Here is an 18,928-nt window from a genome sequence, read left to right as displayed (position 1 = left end):
CAAACAACAAGCTGTCTGTCAGCATGAATGGCCACTAATAAACTGTGGCCAAGAAACAATTGGACCATCTAGTTGCTGAGCTTGCTGCCCATCAAAACGATTTTTATTTTAATGACTGGTTCACAGCCTGTGCAATCTAGATCCTTCCTACCAAAACCAGCTTTTCTGAATTGCACAGGTGAGATTTTTTGTTGCAGTTTATCCTTATGTTTCCATAACCCTCCTGGTCTCAACATTTGTTAGTCATTGTTCTTGGTTCACCTGTCCCTACCCTGTTCCCACAACTCAGGCTTTTATTCCACAAGTCCACCCACAGTGTTTTACTTCTATCCTTTTCTGCTCGTACCCGTCCTCTGTCTAACCTTCTGATTGCACTTAGTTGCCCCACCATCTCTCCACCTTGCCTTGCCCTTCTATGCTCTTATATACAGCAATTTACTGTTTCCCACACAAACTCTCACATACTCTGTTCTCCCTCTACACCCCACCACAACCTCTTCCTTACGTCCATCACCCAGATTGCTTCTCTCATCATGCGCATTTGCTTGTAGTCTGACCTTGGCAGCCAGAGAGAGTGGTCATGTGTGTGAGAGTTGCATTTACATAATGTACATGTGTGTGTGTGTGTGTGTGTGTGTGTGTGTGTGTGTGTGTGTGTGTGTGTGTGAGTGAGTTATCTATTTCAGAAGAAGGTCTTCTGGCCAAAAGCTGAGGAATGTGTTTAGTAGTCTTTAAGTTGTGCCTGTCTGTGACACAACATCTCTGCTGTATGGTGAATAGCGATCTGTCCTTTTAATAATATTGTCAGATTTCAAAGGGAGCAATTTATTGATGTCCATGAAAATTTTATTAGTCAATCTTTCTGAGACAATACCTGATCTGTAATTTTTTGCAATGTTTTTATCATATCCAAACAAAACAAACTTGTCCTCTGGTAATGTTACAGATGAAAGGCCATTGATGTACATATGAAAAAGTAAGGGCCCTAAGATGAATTCTTGTGGGACACAACATGTAATTAATTCCCAGCTGGATACTGACTAATGGCTTGATATGTGCCTCTTTCTTAATGAAACCATTTATTTTCTATCAGAGATATCAGATTTGAACCATTTTGCAGCATTTCCTGTTATGCCATTATGTTATAATCTGTTTAAAAGTATTCTGTGATTTACATATAAAATGCCTTTGACATATCACAAAATTTACAATTAGTGTATAATTTGTTTTCTAATGAATCAAGTACATTCCCACTGTATGTGAAGATAGTGTTCTCAATATTGGAACCTTTTAGAAATCTGATCTGTGACTTCAACAATATATAATTTGCTGTTAGATGACTAAGAAGTCAATTATACACTGCCATTTCTAAAACTTTCGAGAATGTTAGCAAAAGCAGAAGTGAATGGAAAAATGATGGTATTACTTCATCTCCTTTCTGAAACAATGCCTTAACTTTAAAATATTTCAGCCATTCAGGAGAAGTTCCACTCGTTAACAGCTGTTCACACTGACAACGCAATGTGTTACAACTTAGAAGCATTTTCTTTAATTAAAATTCTTGATTTTTATCATAACCACTAGAATTTTTTGATTTTAAATATTTTATGTTGGACTTTACTCCTACTGGTGTAGTGTGGAAGTTATTTGTAATAACTGGTCTGAGATATTCCATGACAGCATCTACTAAACCTGACAGTCCCAGCTTTTCAGTAACACATGTGAAATGATTATTAAATGTTTTGCAATACTGCACAAATCTGTTACCAATGTATCATTTACTTTTAATGCTATGTGCTCCCCTTCATATCTGGTTCTACCAATAACCTCTTTCACAAAATCCCTTATTGTCTTTGTACTGTTATCTTATATGATTATCTTTTTCTTGTAATGTATTTGCTTTGGAGTCCATATTACAAGCTTTAATATTTTGCAGTATGTCTTGTAATGTGCTACAGCATCAAGATCAGAGCTGCTTCTGACTGACAGATACAGTTTCTCTTTCTGTTTTACAAGATCCTTGCCTTCTTTGTAGGCTTGTGTCTAATCTGGGTTAGTTCTGTGGTAAACAGTATTAAAATATGTTAATTACTTTATTAAAAGTGTTGTACTTTTCATTTATGCCATGAGTACTGTATCAAACACTCCATACCTTTGAGGAGTTTCCTAAAATAATTCAGTTTTGGGTCACTGTCTGCCCTCTTGAATTCCAATTTAATAGATTTTATATCCTGTTCAGTATTAACATTTAACAGACTGTTAGTTCATTAGACCTTTTTATAAAGATATTATCATTACTGTTTATGACAGTTAGTTACCCTAATTAGAAAGTTTATGGCAGGAATTAAATTGAATGATAGTGTTGCTAATGCTAACAATTGATTACTGGAAGAGTTCTGAAGAACATCTAGATTAAAATCACCAGCACCAACAAGCTTTATGAACAGTTTAACACTACCTTTTGTTGGCCACTTCCATCTACTCCACTGAAGAATTTCTTAGTAGAATTCACTACAGTGTATATAGTATTAATAATAACAAATTTTTTGTATTACACCAAATATGACTTCTTTACATCTCCAGTGCAGTAATGTGATTGGCTACAAAAGCCTAAGAACTATCATGTCTACCTCGGGATACTGTAAATTTACATGTTATGTGAAAAGTTTGTTATTACTTTTTAAATGAAAATATGTATAAGATTGTTTTCCACATCCATGAGGACCATTTCAGTTGGGATCAGTGGAACAAACCTTGCCATATCTTTTTTCTTTGTAAATGTGTATTATGTTTTCTTGTTTCATGACACATTCTACATCCTTGGGGATCTCCTCACTATGGATCTATGGCATGAAAAGTGCATATAATTTAACACCTGAAATTTTTAGATTAATATATGAAGACAAAATACACTTATTGGAACCTGTAGAAAAAATAGTGGCAATATTCTTAGTCAATGAAATGAAAATTACCACCAACATTAGATAGTAATCTATGAGAAACAAGATACCTAAAGAAAGATGTTATATTTTCTGGAACTATTTTTAATATAAATTAGGATGACATTGCAAAGAATACTGACTATGAAAATAGCAGGCATGAGAAATATTGCTGTATTATGCAACTAATGCATGTGAGTGTGAATACGCTGAGTGTGCTGTTGCACATTCATGTTTGAATTGGCTGACATCTGTATCAGCATGAGCCAGCCACTGGAGGATGCCTCTGGGAGTTGTGTGCACAGTGAGACCTCCACCATGCCATCTGATGGTAACTCACATATATATGCAGACAGAACAGCATTAGATGTTCCTACATTTACATCTATTTACATCCACACAGATTCTCTGCAAGCCAATGTGAGGTGCATGGCGGAAGGTAACCTGTACCACTACTTGTCATTTCCTTTCCTGTTCCACTCACAAATAGAGTGATGGGAAAAACGACTGTCTGTACACCTCCGTATGATCCATAATTTCTTGTGTCTTACCTTCATAGTCCTTACGTGCAGTGTCTATTGGTGGGAGCAGAATTGTCCAGCAGGCAACTTCAACTGCTGGTTCTCTAAATTTTCTTAATAGTATTTTCCCATATGAGTTCCCAAAACAGCTCCATAAACTTCTGTTTCATTAAAACCTACCAGTAACAAATCTAGGAGCCCTCCTCTGATTTACTTCGATGTCTTCCTTCAATCTGACCTGGTACGGATTCTAAACACTGGGGCAGTACTCAAGAACAGGTTGCACCAGCATCCTGTATGTGGTTTCCTTTGCAGGTGAACCACTCTTTCCTGAAATTCTCTCAATAAACTGAAGTTGACCATTTGTCTTCCCTACCACAATTTTCACATGCCCTTTCCACCTAACGTCACTTTGCAATGTTACGCCCAACTATTTAAACGACTTGACTGTGTCAAGCTGGACACTAGTAATAGTATATCTGAACATTACAGGTTTGTTCTTCCTACCCATTAGCATTAATTTACATTTTTCCACATTTAGGGATAGCTGTCATTCATCACACCAAATGGAAATTTTGAATAAGTTGTCTTGTTTCTTCCTACAGTTGCTCAATTTCGACACCTAACTGTACACCATGGTATCATCAGAAAACAACTGCAGACTGCTGCCCACCCTGTCCACCAAATCATTTATGTATATAGAGAACAACAGCGGTCCATCACACTTCCTGGGGGCAGTCCTGACGATATCCTTGTCTCTGATGAACACATGTTGTCCAGTACAAAGTGCTGGGTTCTATTATTTAAGAAGTCTTCAAGCCTCTTATATATCTGCAAAATTATTCCATATGCTTGTACCTTCATTAACAGCCTGCTTTCTGAAATCTAGAAATATGGAATTTGCCTGTTGCCCTTCATCCATAATTCTCAGTATATCATGTGAGAAAAGGGCAAGCTGAGTTTTGCATAAGTGATGCTTTCTAAAACCATGCTGATCCATGGACATAAGTTGCTTAGCCTCAAGAAAGTTTATTATATTCGAATGAGAATGTGTTCAAGGATTCTGCAGCAAGCAGAGGTTAGGGATATTGTCTGTAATTTTTCAGGTCCATTCTTTCACCTTTCTTATATGCTAGAGTCACTTGCGCTTTTTTCCAGCCACTTTGGGCTTTGTACTGGGCAAGAGATTCATGATAAATGGAAGCTAGGTAATGGGCCAGTGATGTAGAGTACTCTTTGTAAAACTGAACTGGGATTCCATCCAGACCTGGTGATTTATTTCTTTGCAAATCCTTCAGTTGCATCTCTATGCCAGGTATGCTTATTTCTATGTCATCCATATGGGAGTCTGTCCAATGGTCAAATAACTGTATGTTTGTACAGTTCTCCTGCATGAACAATTTCTTGAATGTGAAATTTAAAACTTCTGCTTTCGTTTTGCTATCTTCAACTGACACACCAGACTGGTCAACAAGGGACTGAATGGAAGCCTTAGACCCATTTAATGTTTTTACTTATGACCAGAATTTTCTCACGTTCTCTGCCAAATTTTTTGCTAAGGTGTGATGGTGATAGTTGTTGTATGCTTCACACACAGATCTTTTCACAGATGCACAAATCTCTACTAACCTTTGGTTGTCATCCCTTGTGCATCACCTTTTGAACTTAAAGAGTGCAACAGCCTCTGCTTCCTCAGCATCTTATGAATTTCATTATTAAACCATGGGGCATCTTTTCCACTATTTATCCACTTACTAGACATGTACATGTAACTCTCCAGACCATGATTTACAATCTGCTTAAATAAACTCTGCCCATAATTCCTCTACATCCATCTTACTGGTATTAAGTGATACCAGTTCACTGTCTAAGTAAAATGTTAGTAACTGCTTATCTGCTCTATGTAGCAGAAACACTCTCCTAGTCTTTTTATCTGATTTATTAACTTTCATAATCATAGTTGCTATAATGACATCATGATCACTAAGTCCCATTTCTATACTGACATTGTTGGTAAGTTCTGGCCTATTTGTTATTTGTAGCTACAAGGTTCAAGATATTTCCATTGTGTGTAGGCTGCTGAGGTGGCTGCTCAAGACAATTTGCAGAAAATGTGTTCAACAGTATTTTGCATGACTGTATGTCTGTACCCCCCACCCCCACCCCCCAATGAATCCATAGACATCCCAGTCTATACTCAGCAGGTTAAAGTCACCTCCAGCTAGTATTGCATGATCTGAGTATAGACTTTCTTTGAATGACACTAGAACTGCCTCAGAGGAATTGGGTGGCTGGTAAAAATATCCAACAACTAACTTATTTTCACCTACACCTTAAACACCTTAAAGTGGAGATGCTGAGTCACAGATAGGCACAACAAAAAGACTGTCACAATACCAACTTTTGGCCAAACACACACACACACACACACACACACACACACACACACACACACACACACACACACACTCACACTCAAGAAAATGCAACTCACACACACATGACTGCAGCCTCTGGCAGCTGAAGCTATGTGGCTTCCAGAGGCTGCAGTCTTTCCTATTCATAACATAGTTACATTCCATCCTAGATTTTCCACTGTTTTATTTTCACCTACTCCTCTTATATGTGACCTGACAATTTCACTGTTACACTCACCTTCAACCTCAATGGAGACAATATTTTTGTCAACTGCAATGAAAACTCCACTTCCTTTGACCTCTAATCTGTCTTTCTGATACACATTCCATGACTCGCTAAATATCTTGGAGCTTTCCACTTCAGGTTTCAGTCAACTCTCAGTCCCGAGAATAATTCGAGCATGAGTGCTTTCCTGGAGGGCAGTAAATTCAGGAACTTTATTACAAATACTTCAACAGTTTACTGATAAAATTGTGACAGTTGAAGTGTCTTTATTTTGAATGCCATTTGACTTCTCTTGTTGTGAATCAACTGGTGAGAGTCTATCAGAGCACCTCAATCTACTGCCTAGCATAAAGATACCTCATGTGCCCTCCACAAGTGCTCTGCTACCCAAGTAGCTGCTTCCTTTGTGTTGTGAACCCCTGACCTATCAAGGGGAGCCCTACAAATCCCCACAAGATAACGCAGGTCCAGAAATCTGCAGCCAAGACTGTCACAGAGTTGATAAGACCTTTGGTTGAGACACTCTACTCGGCTCCAAACCAAGACCCCGATCGACTCTGTGAAAGATGCTCAAAATTGTGAGCTCTGCTTGCACCCTGCGGGTGAGGCCAGCAGTCTTCACCTCCTTGACCAGCCACCTGTACAAACTGAAGATCACATGACAACCCATGTGACAGGCATCATTGGTGCCGATGTGCCATTCGCCACACACTCGCTGAGAGGGCAGATCCACCGTGTCATCTGCACTAGGAGGTGCCTCAGAAGCAGAGCTCATGGGCAAAACAAGTGACACCTGCAATGTGCCAGATTCTCCACCACTGCTGCACCCCGAGGCAGCAGCCGGAAGGTGACTGTTGTAGCCAATAGCATGTTGAGCTGTTCATGAACTGCAGCCAGCTCCTCCTGCATCTGCACACAGCATGCACACATCCTACCCATCCTAGCCTGACCAACTGAAGAAGTAAACTATAAAAACAGACAATCCTAGATATGTGACTTGCTACCCTCTTGATTTGTCACCAATGGATGCTGATGCATTAAGGAGCTACAAAGCTGGCTGTTCAGCTAAGGACAATAAATTGACACTCACAAAAATGCGAGATTAACCCTTGTAAACTGAGAAACATGTACGAAATTTAATAAATATACTTCGTGGAAAACACAGAAAAGGATAAACACTTAACTTGCTGCTCTGTAGATGCACTTGTATCACAGCCGAGAGCTGGAGCTTAACTCCTCTTTTATATCCTTCCAGTGCATCATTCACATCTGTATACTGGGGCATGTTATTTGTGGATCCATGAGAGTCTGTTTTCCATTATTGTTTAGAGCTTCATGAATAAAGCCACATTTGTATTACTTGGACTGGTCTCATGTATTACTTGGTTATATGCAATTGGTGATGAGGATAGGATGCTTCCTGTGTGTGCATACTTTACGTGTGGATTCATTAGGTTTATTCATTATGCATGGCGTGCTACCAGCATAGACTGAAACGCTAGCTTTGGTGTGACCACTTTGTCAGCTTCTGCTAACAGACAGAGTACCGTTCCACTGTGTTTTGAAGCTTCTTGTACAGAGAGTGATCGAACTGACATCTGCAGCAATGTAGCAGAAGTGTCACAAGATGTGCCCACTACAACAACCAATAGTTTATGTGAGGAAGTTGCAGTGGCAGTGGAAAACACATAAGCCCAGTGCCAAGCTGAGCAAGGCCAGCCAAAGCAGCTGCAACCATCAGCATTCTCTGTTTCCATCTTGTCCCTTCTTTTTTGTCCAGCACAAACATTTGGTGCATCAATATTCTTTGTTTCCATCTCTTGTCCCTTCTGTTTTGTCCAGCACAATCATTCGGCATGCCCTAAGTGCTGAGCTACTTTTAATGCTCGCCAGAATAAAGGCCACATCACCTCCATGTGTTGTTTGTGGAGTTTGCTCAAGATATGGGCATGGATAGTAAACTGTGTGAATCCAAATCTTGTGACTTCTCCCAAGTTGTTTATCAAGTTAAGTGTCTTTTGTCAAGTGATCTGGCTGCAGCTCAATACAGGTGTGGCAGTGACTTTACTGAATTCTCAAACCTATGTGAGTTTAGGCTCACCAAGATTGTCTCCAGTCACACAACACTGGTCAGTTATAACGAACAGAACATTGCACTGTTGGAACAATTTACAGCATCTGACTCTTATAAGTCAGTGGTTTGCTCCATTACATTTTTGGTGGTTGCTGATGCCGGTATTCAGATCTTGTTCTGGACTGACACATTTCAGGTATTTGGATTTTCTATCAGCAACACTGTTCACCTTTTGTTCGATCAGACACTGTATTCTCAGTTGGAAATGCTGTGTAAGGAGTGTCCAGACTTGTTTTCGGAAGGTATAAGTGCGATACAAATATTTATGCTCATATATCTTAGAAATCCATGGTTTGGCCTTGTTGTTGTCATTTGTGTCCTATTCCTGTCACCTTGAAAGATCAAGTGAAAGCAAAATTGGTCAGATTTCAATCTCTATGGGTGGTGCAACCTGTTATGACTAGTGAATGGTTGTCTCTGCTGGCTGAAGTTTAGAAAGCATTGAGGAAACTTCACCTCTGTGGTGACTTCAGTACTATTGTCAATGTACATTCAATCGTGGATATGTATCCTCTCCTACACCAGGAGGAACTCTTGTGGAAAATATTGTCTGAAGCATATCTGCAGTTTCCTGTGGACAAAAAGTCTCAGTGAGTTCTGGTCTCCTTTTGGTCTCCATCAATATTTGCGCCTCCCTTTTAGTGTGGCTAGTAGCCCTGCTATTTTCTAACAATTTTTAGAGTAATTGCCTATGCCTGTCCTTGGTTGCATTAATTTTCTGAATAATACTGTTTTCATAGGCTTCTCCTACATCTACATCTATACTCTGCAAACCACCATGGCAGAGGGTACATCACACTGTACCAGTTATTAGGGTTTCTTCCCATTCCATTCACATATGGAGTGTGGGAGGAATGGTTATTGGAATGCCTCTGTGTATGTGCAGTAATTATTTCAATTTTATCCTCACAATCCCTATGTTTGTGATACTTAGGGGATTGTAGTATAGTCCTAGAATCATCATTTAAAGCTGTTTCTTGAAACTTTGTTAATATATTTTCTCTGGATAGTTTACGTCTGTCTTCACGAGTCTTCCAGTTCAGTTTCTTCAGTATCTCTGTGACATTCTCCCATGGTTCAAAGAAACCTGTGACCATTCTCTGTATATGTTCAATATCCCCTGTTAGTTTCACACTTGGGCAATAATCTAGAACCAATTGCACAAGTGATTTGTAAGCAATCTCCTTTGTAAACTGATTGCTCTTTCCCAAAATTATACCAATAAGCTGAAGACTACCACTGGCTTTACCCTTGACTGAGCCTATGTGGTCATTCTATTTCATATCCCTACAAAGTGTTGCAACCAAACCACTCCTTTCTCCTTGTTTAACTATGTACTTCTGGACCAGCACATAGTTTTGGCACCTAACACCACACAGTATGGCCTCAGCGTGATGCTAGTGCACCGATATACTGACTGCTCTGGATGATCTGTTGCTTTCACCTCTAAATCTCTTACTCTGGTTAGCAGAGTTACTCTCAAGTGGAAAAAGAGGCTCTCGCCATAGTCTATGCTCTCAAGGAATTACATGGTTTTTCACCTTTTTACTAACCATAAACCCTTGGTTTCCTTGTTTAACCCTCACACTTCCTTGCCTGACAAGGCAACACACCACTACAGTGCTGGGCACTGTTCTTGTTTCACTACAAATATGAAATCCATTTTCGACCTATGTCTGAACATGCCAATGTGGACACCAGCTCCCATCTTCCTGTGGGTCCTGATTCAGACTATGATCATGAAGAATTGCTTTGTTTCCATCTTGAGTGAAATGCATCCCATGATCGAGGGTTTCCCAATAACGAGCTTGCACATAGCAGCTGCCGTTGTCACCGACTCAGTTCTGCATGAGATGGTTTGGTTTATTCAACAGGGTTGGCCAGATAAACCACCATGTCAGGCTTCATACAACCTGTACAAATCTTTCTCCTTAAGGTATGACCTCTCTGTTTTTGAACATGTATTGCTGTTATCCCTGGACAACACCTCTCTCAGAGTGGTCTTTCCTATTGTGTTATAGCGTGAGGTTCTATGCCTTCTCCACCAGGGACATTGGGCAGTTTTACACATGAACATTTAGCTAGGAGACATGTGTTTTTGGCCACAGATTGATGCGAAATTGCTTGTTTTGTTGCAGCTTGTAAGCAGTGTGTCTCACAACAGGCAGCACCCCAGGGCATCTGTGTCCCCCATGGTCTGCTCCACACAGCCATTTAAATGCATTCATGTAAACTTTGCAGGTCCCTTATTGAATTACTATTGGCTCTTGGTGTGGATGCATTTTCCCAGATTCCTTACATTCTCTGGTCTGCATCAACATTGGATGAGATCACAATTCATACTCTTTTGAGGTTTTTTTTTCTATTGAGGAGTTGACTTGTTTATTAGTTTTTGATAATGGGCCCCAGTTCGTTTCTCACATCTTTAAATTGTTTTGTCCTGTCATGGCCTTCACCATGTTATGACTCCGCCATTCCACCCTGAACCAAATGGCAAAACTACTAGTGAACACATTCAAGTCCCAAATGATGATTTATCGCTGGATGACACCTGACTCTCATTTTCTGATCACCTATCACTTCTTGCCTATGGGGTAGTGAAGCCCGCCTGTGATACTACAAGGCTCGCAGCCAAGCATGTTCCTCCACATTCTGTGACCTGTGCCTTACCTGCCACAGTCAGGTTCATCTGGTTGCTTTGCACCCAGATCACCAGTGTGGGCATAAGGGTTTGATTGCCAGCTCAAATGCATACCAGCCACTGGTGTCTGCCACTGGGGATGCTGCCTTCATGATGATCATATGGGCAATGGCCTGGTGGCACATCACTGTGATCAGTTGTGCCTCCACTCATTACCAGAAGCTAGTAGTTTGTGGGTGCAGTCCTCATCAATGCAGCCCACCCTGCAATCCTCTGCCTCATCACCTGCTCTGTAAGTGCCCCCATCCCAGTGCAGTGCTGTGGGGTTCCAGCTACCCAACATGGGGCACTGGTTCGTCTCCGGCTTTGGATCCATTACTGCAGCCTGCTGTTCCAGTCGGGCTGGCTCCACCTGTCACCTTGCTATCATTGCCTCAGCCATCATTGCCATTGGGTCCAGCCCCTTATCCTTCACATTGGGACCTGACTGCTGATGATGATGAAGAGATGACGATGGCACCCACCTCTCTGATACTGTCATCGGTTGCTGTGTGGGCCCACTACCCTCGGGCATTTCCCCATGTATTCTGGCCCGATGCTCCAGTGACCACCTGGCACATCATCCCACCTTTCATCTGCACTGGCTGCCACCGATCCAGATTCAATAGATGTGTCTCTTGTTGGGCTGCCAGCATCTCCTCCATCACTTGGGTGGCCATGTTGCGCAAGGGAGAAGTGTGCTGCGACTAGTGCCTGTGAGAGTGAGTACACTTGCTTGTTTGAATCAGCTGCCAAAAGTGGACGCCAGCCACTGGAGGCCACCTATGGGAGGTGTGCACACGGTGAAGTCTCCAATGCACCGTCTGCTGGTGATTCTCACATATATGCATGGAGCAGCACTAACTGATCCTCTTTTATGTCCTTCCAGTGTACCATTCACATCTGTGTACTGTGTCCTACTACATGGGGATTCACGAGACTCTGTTTTCTGTTTATGTTTAGAGCTTTATGAACAAAGGCATATTTGTGTACCTGTACCGGTCTCATGTATTACTTAGTTACTACAATTATGAGAACTTCCAGAGAGGAACCAAATGAAAAGAAGTTGCCATAATCAACAAACAATGAAATGGTATGAAAAGGACCATTTTCTCTTACATTACATGTGAATTTTTCTGTAGATAGCTTTTTCGCTGGTGTTGTCGTGGTCTTCAGTTCAGAGACTGGTTTGATGCAGCTCTCCATGCTACTCTATTCTATGCAAGCTTCTTCATCTCTGAGTAACTATTGCACCCTACATACTTCTGAATCTGTTTAGTGTATTCATCTCCTGGCCTCCCTGTATGATATTTCCTCTCCACACTGCCCTCCAATACTAAATTGGTGATCGCTTGATGCCTCCTTTGCTGTCTCTGACAGAATAACAATGTCATTGGCAAACCACAAAGTTATGATTTCTTCTACTTGGATTTTAATTCCTACTCTGAATTGTTCTTTTGTTTCCTTTACTGCTTGCTCAATATACAGATTGAATAACATCGGGGATAGGCTACAACCCTGCCTCACTCCCTTCGCAACCACTGCTTCCCTTTCATGCCCCTTGACTCTGTCATCTGGTTTCTGTACAAATTGTAAATAGCATTTTTCTCCCTGTCAACACTGTCAAAAGCTTTCTCTAAGTCTACAAATGCTAGAAATGTAGGTTTACCTTTCCTTGAGGTAGGGTCAGTATTGCCCCACATGTCCCAATATTTCTACAGAATCCGAACTGATCTTCCCCAAGGTCAGCTTCTACCAGTTTTTCCATTTGTCTGTAAAGAATTTGTGTCAGTATTTTGCAGCTGTGCCTTATAACACTGATACTTCAGTAATTTTCACACCTGTTAACACCTGCTTTCTGTGGGATTGGAGCCCACATCTCGTGGTCGTGCGGTAGCGTTCTCGCTTCCCACGCCCGGGTTCAATTCCCGGCGGGGTCAGGGATTTTCTCTGCCTCGTGATGGCTGGGTGTTGTGTGATGTCCTTAGGTTAGTTAGGTTTAAGTAGTTCTAAGTTCTAGGGGACTGATGACCATAGCTGTTAAGTCCCATAGTGCTCAGAGCCATTTTTGTGGGATTGGGATGATTATATTCTTCTTGAAGTCTGAGGGTATTTCACCTGTCTCATACATCTTGCTCACCAGATGGTAGAGTTTCGTCAGGGCTGGCTCTTCAAAGGCTATCAGTAGTTCTAATGGAATGTTGTCTACTCCCAGAGCCTTGTTTTGACTTAGGTCTATCAGTGCTTTGTCGAATTCTTCACACAGTATCGTGTTTCCCATTTCACCTTCACCTATGTCCTCTGCCATTTCCATATTATAGTCCTCAAGTACACTGCCTTTGTACAGACCCTCTATATACTCCTATTACCTTTCTGCTTTCCCTTCTTTGCTTAGAAATGGTTTTACATCTGAGCTCTTGATATTCATACAAGTGGTTCTCTTTAATCCAAAGGTCTCTTTAATTTTCCATAGACATTATCTATCTTAGCCCTAGTGATATATGCCTCTACATCCTTACATCTGTCCTCTAGCCACCCCTGCTTAGCCATTTTGCACTTCCTGTCGATCTCATTTTTGAGACGTTTGTATTCCTTTTTGCCTGCTTCAGTTACTGAATTTCATATTTTCTCCTTTCATCAATTAAATTCAATATCTCTTCTGTTACCCAAGGATTTCTACTAGCTCTCATCTTTTTACCTCCTTGATCCTCAGCTGCCTTCACTACTTCATCCCTCAAAGCTATCCATTCTTCTTCTACTGTATTTTTCCCCCATCCCTGTCAATTGTTCCCTTATGCTCTCCCTGAAACTCTGTACAAACTCTGGTTTAGTCAGTTTATCCAGGTCCTATCTCCTTAAATTCCCACCTTTTTGCAGTTTCTTCAGTTTTAATCTACAGTTCATAACCAATAGATTGTGGTCAGAGTCCACATCTGCCCCTGGAAATGTCTTACAATTTAAAAGCTGGTTCCTAAATCTCTGTCTTACCATTATATAATCTATCTGAAACCTGTCAGTATCTCCAGGCTTCTTCCATGTATACAACCTTCTTTTATGATTCTTAAGCCAAGTGTTAGCTATGATTAAGTTATGCTCTGTGCAAAATTCTACCAGGCAGCTTCCTCTTTCATTCCTTACCCCCATTCCATATTCACCTACTACTTTTCCTTCTCTTCCTTTTCCTACTGTTGAGTTCCAGTCCCCCAAGACTATTAAATTTTCATCTCCATTCACTATCTGAATTATTTCTTTTATCTCATCATACATTTCTTCAATCTCTTCGTCATCTGCATAGCTAGTTAGCATATAAACTTGTACCACTGTGGTAGGCATGGGCTTCACGTCTATCTTGGCTACAATAATGCTTCACTATGCTGTTCATAATAGCTGACCTGTGCTCCTATTTTTCATTCATTATGAAACCTACTCTTGCATTGTCCCTATTTGATTTTGTATTTATAACCCTGTATTCATCTGACCAGAAGTCTTGTTCATCCTGCCACCGAATTTCACTAATTCCCACTATATCTAATTTTAACCTATCCATTTCCCTTTTTAAATTTTCTAACCTACCTGCCCGATCAAGGGATCTGACATTCCACTCTCTGATACGTAGAACGCCAGTTTTCTTTCTCCTGATAACGACGTCCTCCTGAGTAGTCCCCACCCAGAGATCTGAATGGGAGACTGTTTTACCTCCGGAATATTTTACCCAAGTGGACAGTATCATCATTTAACCATACAGTAAAGCTGCATGTCCCCGGGAAAAATTACAGCTGTAATTTCCCCTTGCTTTCAGCTGTTCACATTACCAGTACAGCAAGGCCATTTTTGTTAATGTTACAAGGCCCGATCAGTCAATCATACAGACTGTTGCCCCTGCAACTACTGAAAAGGCTGCTGCCCCTCTTCAGGAACCACACATTTATCTGGCCTCTCAAGAGATACCCCTCCATTGTGGTTGCACCTACGGTATGGCTATCTGTATCGCTGAGGCACGCAAGCCTCCCCACCAACGGCAAGGTCCATGGTTCATGGGGGAGTCTCATTAAAAATCACTTTAGTTGTTGGGTTGTAGTAATATTCTTTAGCAACCTAACAATTTATATTTTGACAATTTTGATGTCTGGTTTTCCTTGTGTACTTCCCAGATAAACCACACTTATCGTTTGTACAAAATTATTTTTATTAATCCATCTCCATAGCACTAAAGTGCATGTTAACATAAATACAAAGAAATATGTATGAATTACATATGTAAACATTCTCTCTTCTCTGAAATGATGTATCTGTCATTGACAGTAATTGTTGTTTATTTTCCACTACTGACAAATTCTTTGTTTCACCATTGTCAAGCAGTAGCTGACCTGCTTGAAGACAGACCATCACAATATGGGAGGAGTAAACATAAAACTGATGACGAATTGCCTTTGTAAAATTGCTATAATTTTACACATGAATATGTGTTGTAAGTTTTATGTATGTCTTCCATATGCTAGTGGTTGAACAGCTTGGTTGGCTGCCTTCATGCATGTCAACAGCTGCTTGACAATGCTATAATAGTCTGAATTGATCAACAATGGAAAATAAACAATAACTGGGGTGAACAGCAGAAATGTTGTCATTTCATAAATGTTGTATGACTGTAATATTTGCCAAAAGGAAAGTAATTTTTACCTTTTTTATTACTCTCACTTTCCTAACAGGCAGTACAGCTATTCTAATCTGAATTTTCACTGTATATTGTTGTTGCACTGACTTAAATCTTTCTGATACTGGCAGATAAAAACTATGCTGAATTAGAACTTGCATGTGGAATGCTAGTGCTTCAAGGTATGCAGGAGAACTGCTGTGAAGTTCAAAAGATAGCAGAAGAAGTACTGTTATAGTGAAGGGGTCAGGGCAGATTATGAATCATGCTTGAGTAGATCAGTCAGCAGAGAACTAGCCCACAAAATGACAAAGGCTTCAAGTTCACCTCCCAGTCCAGCATACAATTTTAATTTATCAAAAAGTTTCAATACAGCTCTTATTTCATCTTTAGCTGACTTATCTTACAATGTCTATCAAATACTCTTCCAAGTGACATAGCTGAATAAGATAGTGTTTATTTCCTATTTGAAGTCTAGCTCCCCTCAGAAATGTTCAGCTGTAATGTTTTTGGTCTCACTCAACTGTCACTGGTCTAGCATAAAGCTGTTGTCATATCAACAATTTAAGATATTTTCTGTAATTTTTCATAGTTTGAAATTAATAAAAAATAAAAAATAAAAACAACAAATGAAGCAATTATTTTACCTTGATGATAGATCATGCAGCTCAGTGTATGATAATCATTTCCAAAACTGAGGCTAAACTGAGAGCAAATTTAGTTAAAATTCTGAAGAGCAGTAAAGGAATAGTGAGAAAGGCAATGTGTAATTTGGAAGTACAAAAGAAATAGAAGATCAACCAGTCATTAAATACAGCAAATACAGCAAATGTGAGGAGAAAACAAATTATAATATGCTTGACAACAGGCATCAGAGAAATTGCAGATAACATTGAGGTGTTGAGACTGAAATAAGACTTGGAGATCAAGAGAGAAACATTATTTGTACAAAAGTATTAAAAATGAAATCTATCTCAGTCATAAAACTTATAGTGTGGATGCACCTTTTTTCTTACATAAACATTTCAAAATTGCTATTCATCCACACCACTTCGGCCATTATCTGTCTTAAGGTATGTCCTCATAAACAACCTGCATACTTACTATCACTATATTATCAAACAAAATCTACAGTACCAACTGTGATGTAATCTCAGTCTCAGGGAACACCTGATGAAGACAAGTAATGACGTCGAAATATCGTGTTTGGAAGACGCTGATATCCGGCAGAAAACCCGATTTCCACGAGAAGTACCAACTGTGTTTATCCTCTTCCAACTACAGACACCTTCCTCAGAACACCAGCCTTTCAGCAGGAGAAAGAATAACCATACCAAACCTCAAAACTAATCTTGACCTAATCATCCTTCCTGCAGACAACAGACACCAATCATCCTTCCTGCAGAAGAAAATGTAGTCCATCAACAAAGGAGGTGGCTTACAAAACACTCATTCGACCTATACTTGAGTATTGCTCATCAGTGTGGGATCCGTACCAGATCGGGTTGACGGAGGGGATAGAGAAGATCCAAAGAAGAGCGGCGCATTTCGTCACAGGGTTATTTGGTAAGCGTGATAGCGTTACGGAGATGTTTAGAAAACTCAAGTGTCAGACTCTGCAAGACAGGCACTCTGCATCGCGGTGTAGCTGCAACACCTCCAACCCACTGCCCATAATCTAGCATCCCACGTCAAAGATACCAACCATTTCCTTCTCTGATTCTCCACCATTCCTCATCCCTCTACCTCTTGAATCCCTACTTGTCACTGTTGATGCCACCTCCCTATACACCAACATTACTCATGCCCATGGTCTTACCACTATTGAACACTACCTTCCCCAAAGTCCTTCAGACTCTAAACCCACTACTTCATTCCTCATACGCCTTACTAACTTCATCCTAACCCAGAATGTCTTCTCCTTTGATAGAAAGGTGTACAAATCCCTGCCACAGCCATGGGCACCTGCATGGCACCCTCATATGCCAATCTGTTTATTGCCCATCCAGAGGAGACCTTCCTAGCCCCCCAAACCACCAAACCCTATCCTCTTTCAGGTTCATTGACGATATCTTCATGATGTGGGCTCAAGGCCAAGACACCCTATATTCCTTCACAATCTCAAACACTTCCTCTCCCACCCACTTCACCTGGTCCTCCTCAACCCAGTGTGCCACATTTCTAGACTTTGACTTCCTCCACTCTGATTGTTCCATCTGCACCTTGGTCCACATTAAATTCACCAGTCACCAGCAGTACCTGTATTTTGACAGCCGTCATCATTTTCACACCAGAAAATCCCTCCCATACAGCCTGGTCACCCAGGGACAGCGTATCTGCGATGACAAGAACTCCCTTGCCCAATTTGCTGAGGGTCTCATCAAGGCCTTCACAGACAGGCACTACCTAGTCTGCAAACAGATCTCCCATGCCATTTCCAATTACACCACCAATCCTCCCATCACCCCCAAGAACCAGTCACAAATGAGTGACCCCTTCATCACCAAATACCACCCCAGATTGGAACAACTGAACCACATGCTTTGTCAGAGCTTTGATTACCTGTATCATGCCCTGAAATGAGGGACATTCTACCTGAAATACTTCTTCCCCACCTAAAGCGGAGTTCCATCACCCACCCAGCCTCCACATCTTCCTAGTCCATCCCAATGTCACTCTCAATATCAACCCCTTGCCACAAGGATCATAATATCTCTGTGGAAGACCTAGGTGCAAGATCTGCACAATCCACCCACCCTGCACTTCCTATTCCTGTCCTATTACTGATTTACCCTACACCATCAGGGGCTGGACCACCTGTGAAAGCAGCCATCACTTACCAACTCTGCTGCAATCATTGTACAGCATTTCGTTTTGGTATGACTACCAACCAGCTGTCTACTAGGATGAATGGCCAGAAATGAAGTAGACTACCATGTGGCACAACATGCACCTGAACATAACATGCTTGATTTCAATGGCTGTTTCACTACCCAAGTCATCTGGATCCTACCCTTCACCACCAGCTTTATTGAACTGCATGGGAGTTATCCTTACAACATATTCTCTGCTCCTGTAACTATCCTGGCCTCAACCTACCATAACATACTATCCCCACACCTTCTACCCAACAGTTTCCAACCGCTCTGTCCTATCACCTCCTCCCTGTTCTTGTCTCCTACCGTCATTGTTTGCCATGCACCCACCAACCTTTCCCCCACACCTCTCCTTTCTCGCTCCATTTTCCTTACCTCCTTGTCCCACAACTTCCTGACACTGTGCCAACACTGCTATGTCCTCCCCTTCCCCTTCACTGCCCCCACCAGATTGCTGCTTCCATTCCATGCAATAGTTGAATTC

At 41.0% G+C, this 18,928-nt stretch overlaps 1 protein-coding gene across 1 annotated transcript in view; it reads right to left on the bottom strand.

The window, feature by feature from the left end:
- The window catches only part of LOC126247882 (uncharacterized), a 303,956-nt gene that overhangs the window by 137,394 nt on the left and 147,634 nt on the right, over positions 1–18,928 (bottom strand). The window contains exon 3 of the mRNA XM_049948519.1: positions 18,764–18,778. Within this exon, the coding sequence (XP_049804476.1) occupies positions 18,764–18,778 (15 nt within the window). The remainder of the gene's footprint in view (positions 1–18,763; positions 18,779–18,928) is intronic.

Source organism: Schistocerca nitens, chromosome 1, assembly GCF_023898315.1.
Source record: "Schistocerca nitens isolate TAMUIC-IGC-003100 chromosome 1, iqSchNite1.1, whole genome shotgun sequence".
In the NCBI taxonomy this organism is placed as follows: Eukaryota; Metazoa; Arthropoda; class Insecta; order Orthoptera; family Acrididae; genus Schistocerca; species Schistocerca nitens.
The sequence above is the reverse complement of the archived record's forward strand: the minus strand, read 5'-3'. Positions and strand labels throughout refer to the sequence as shown.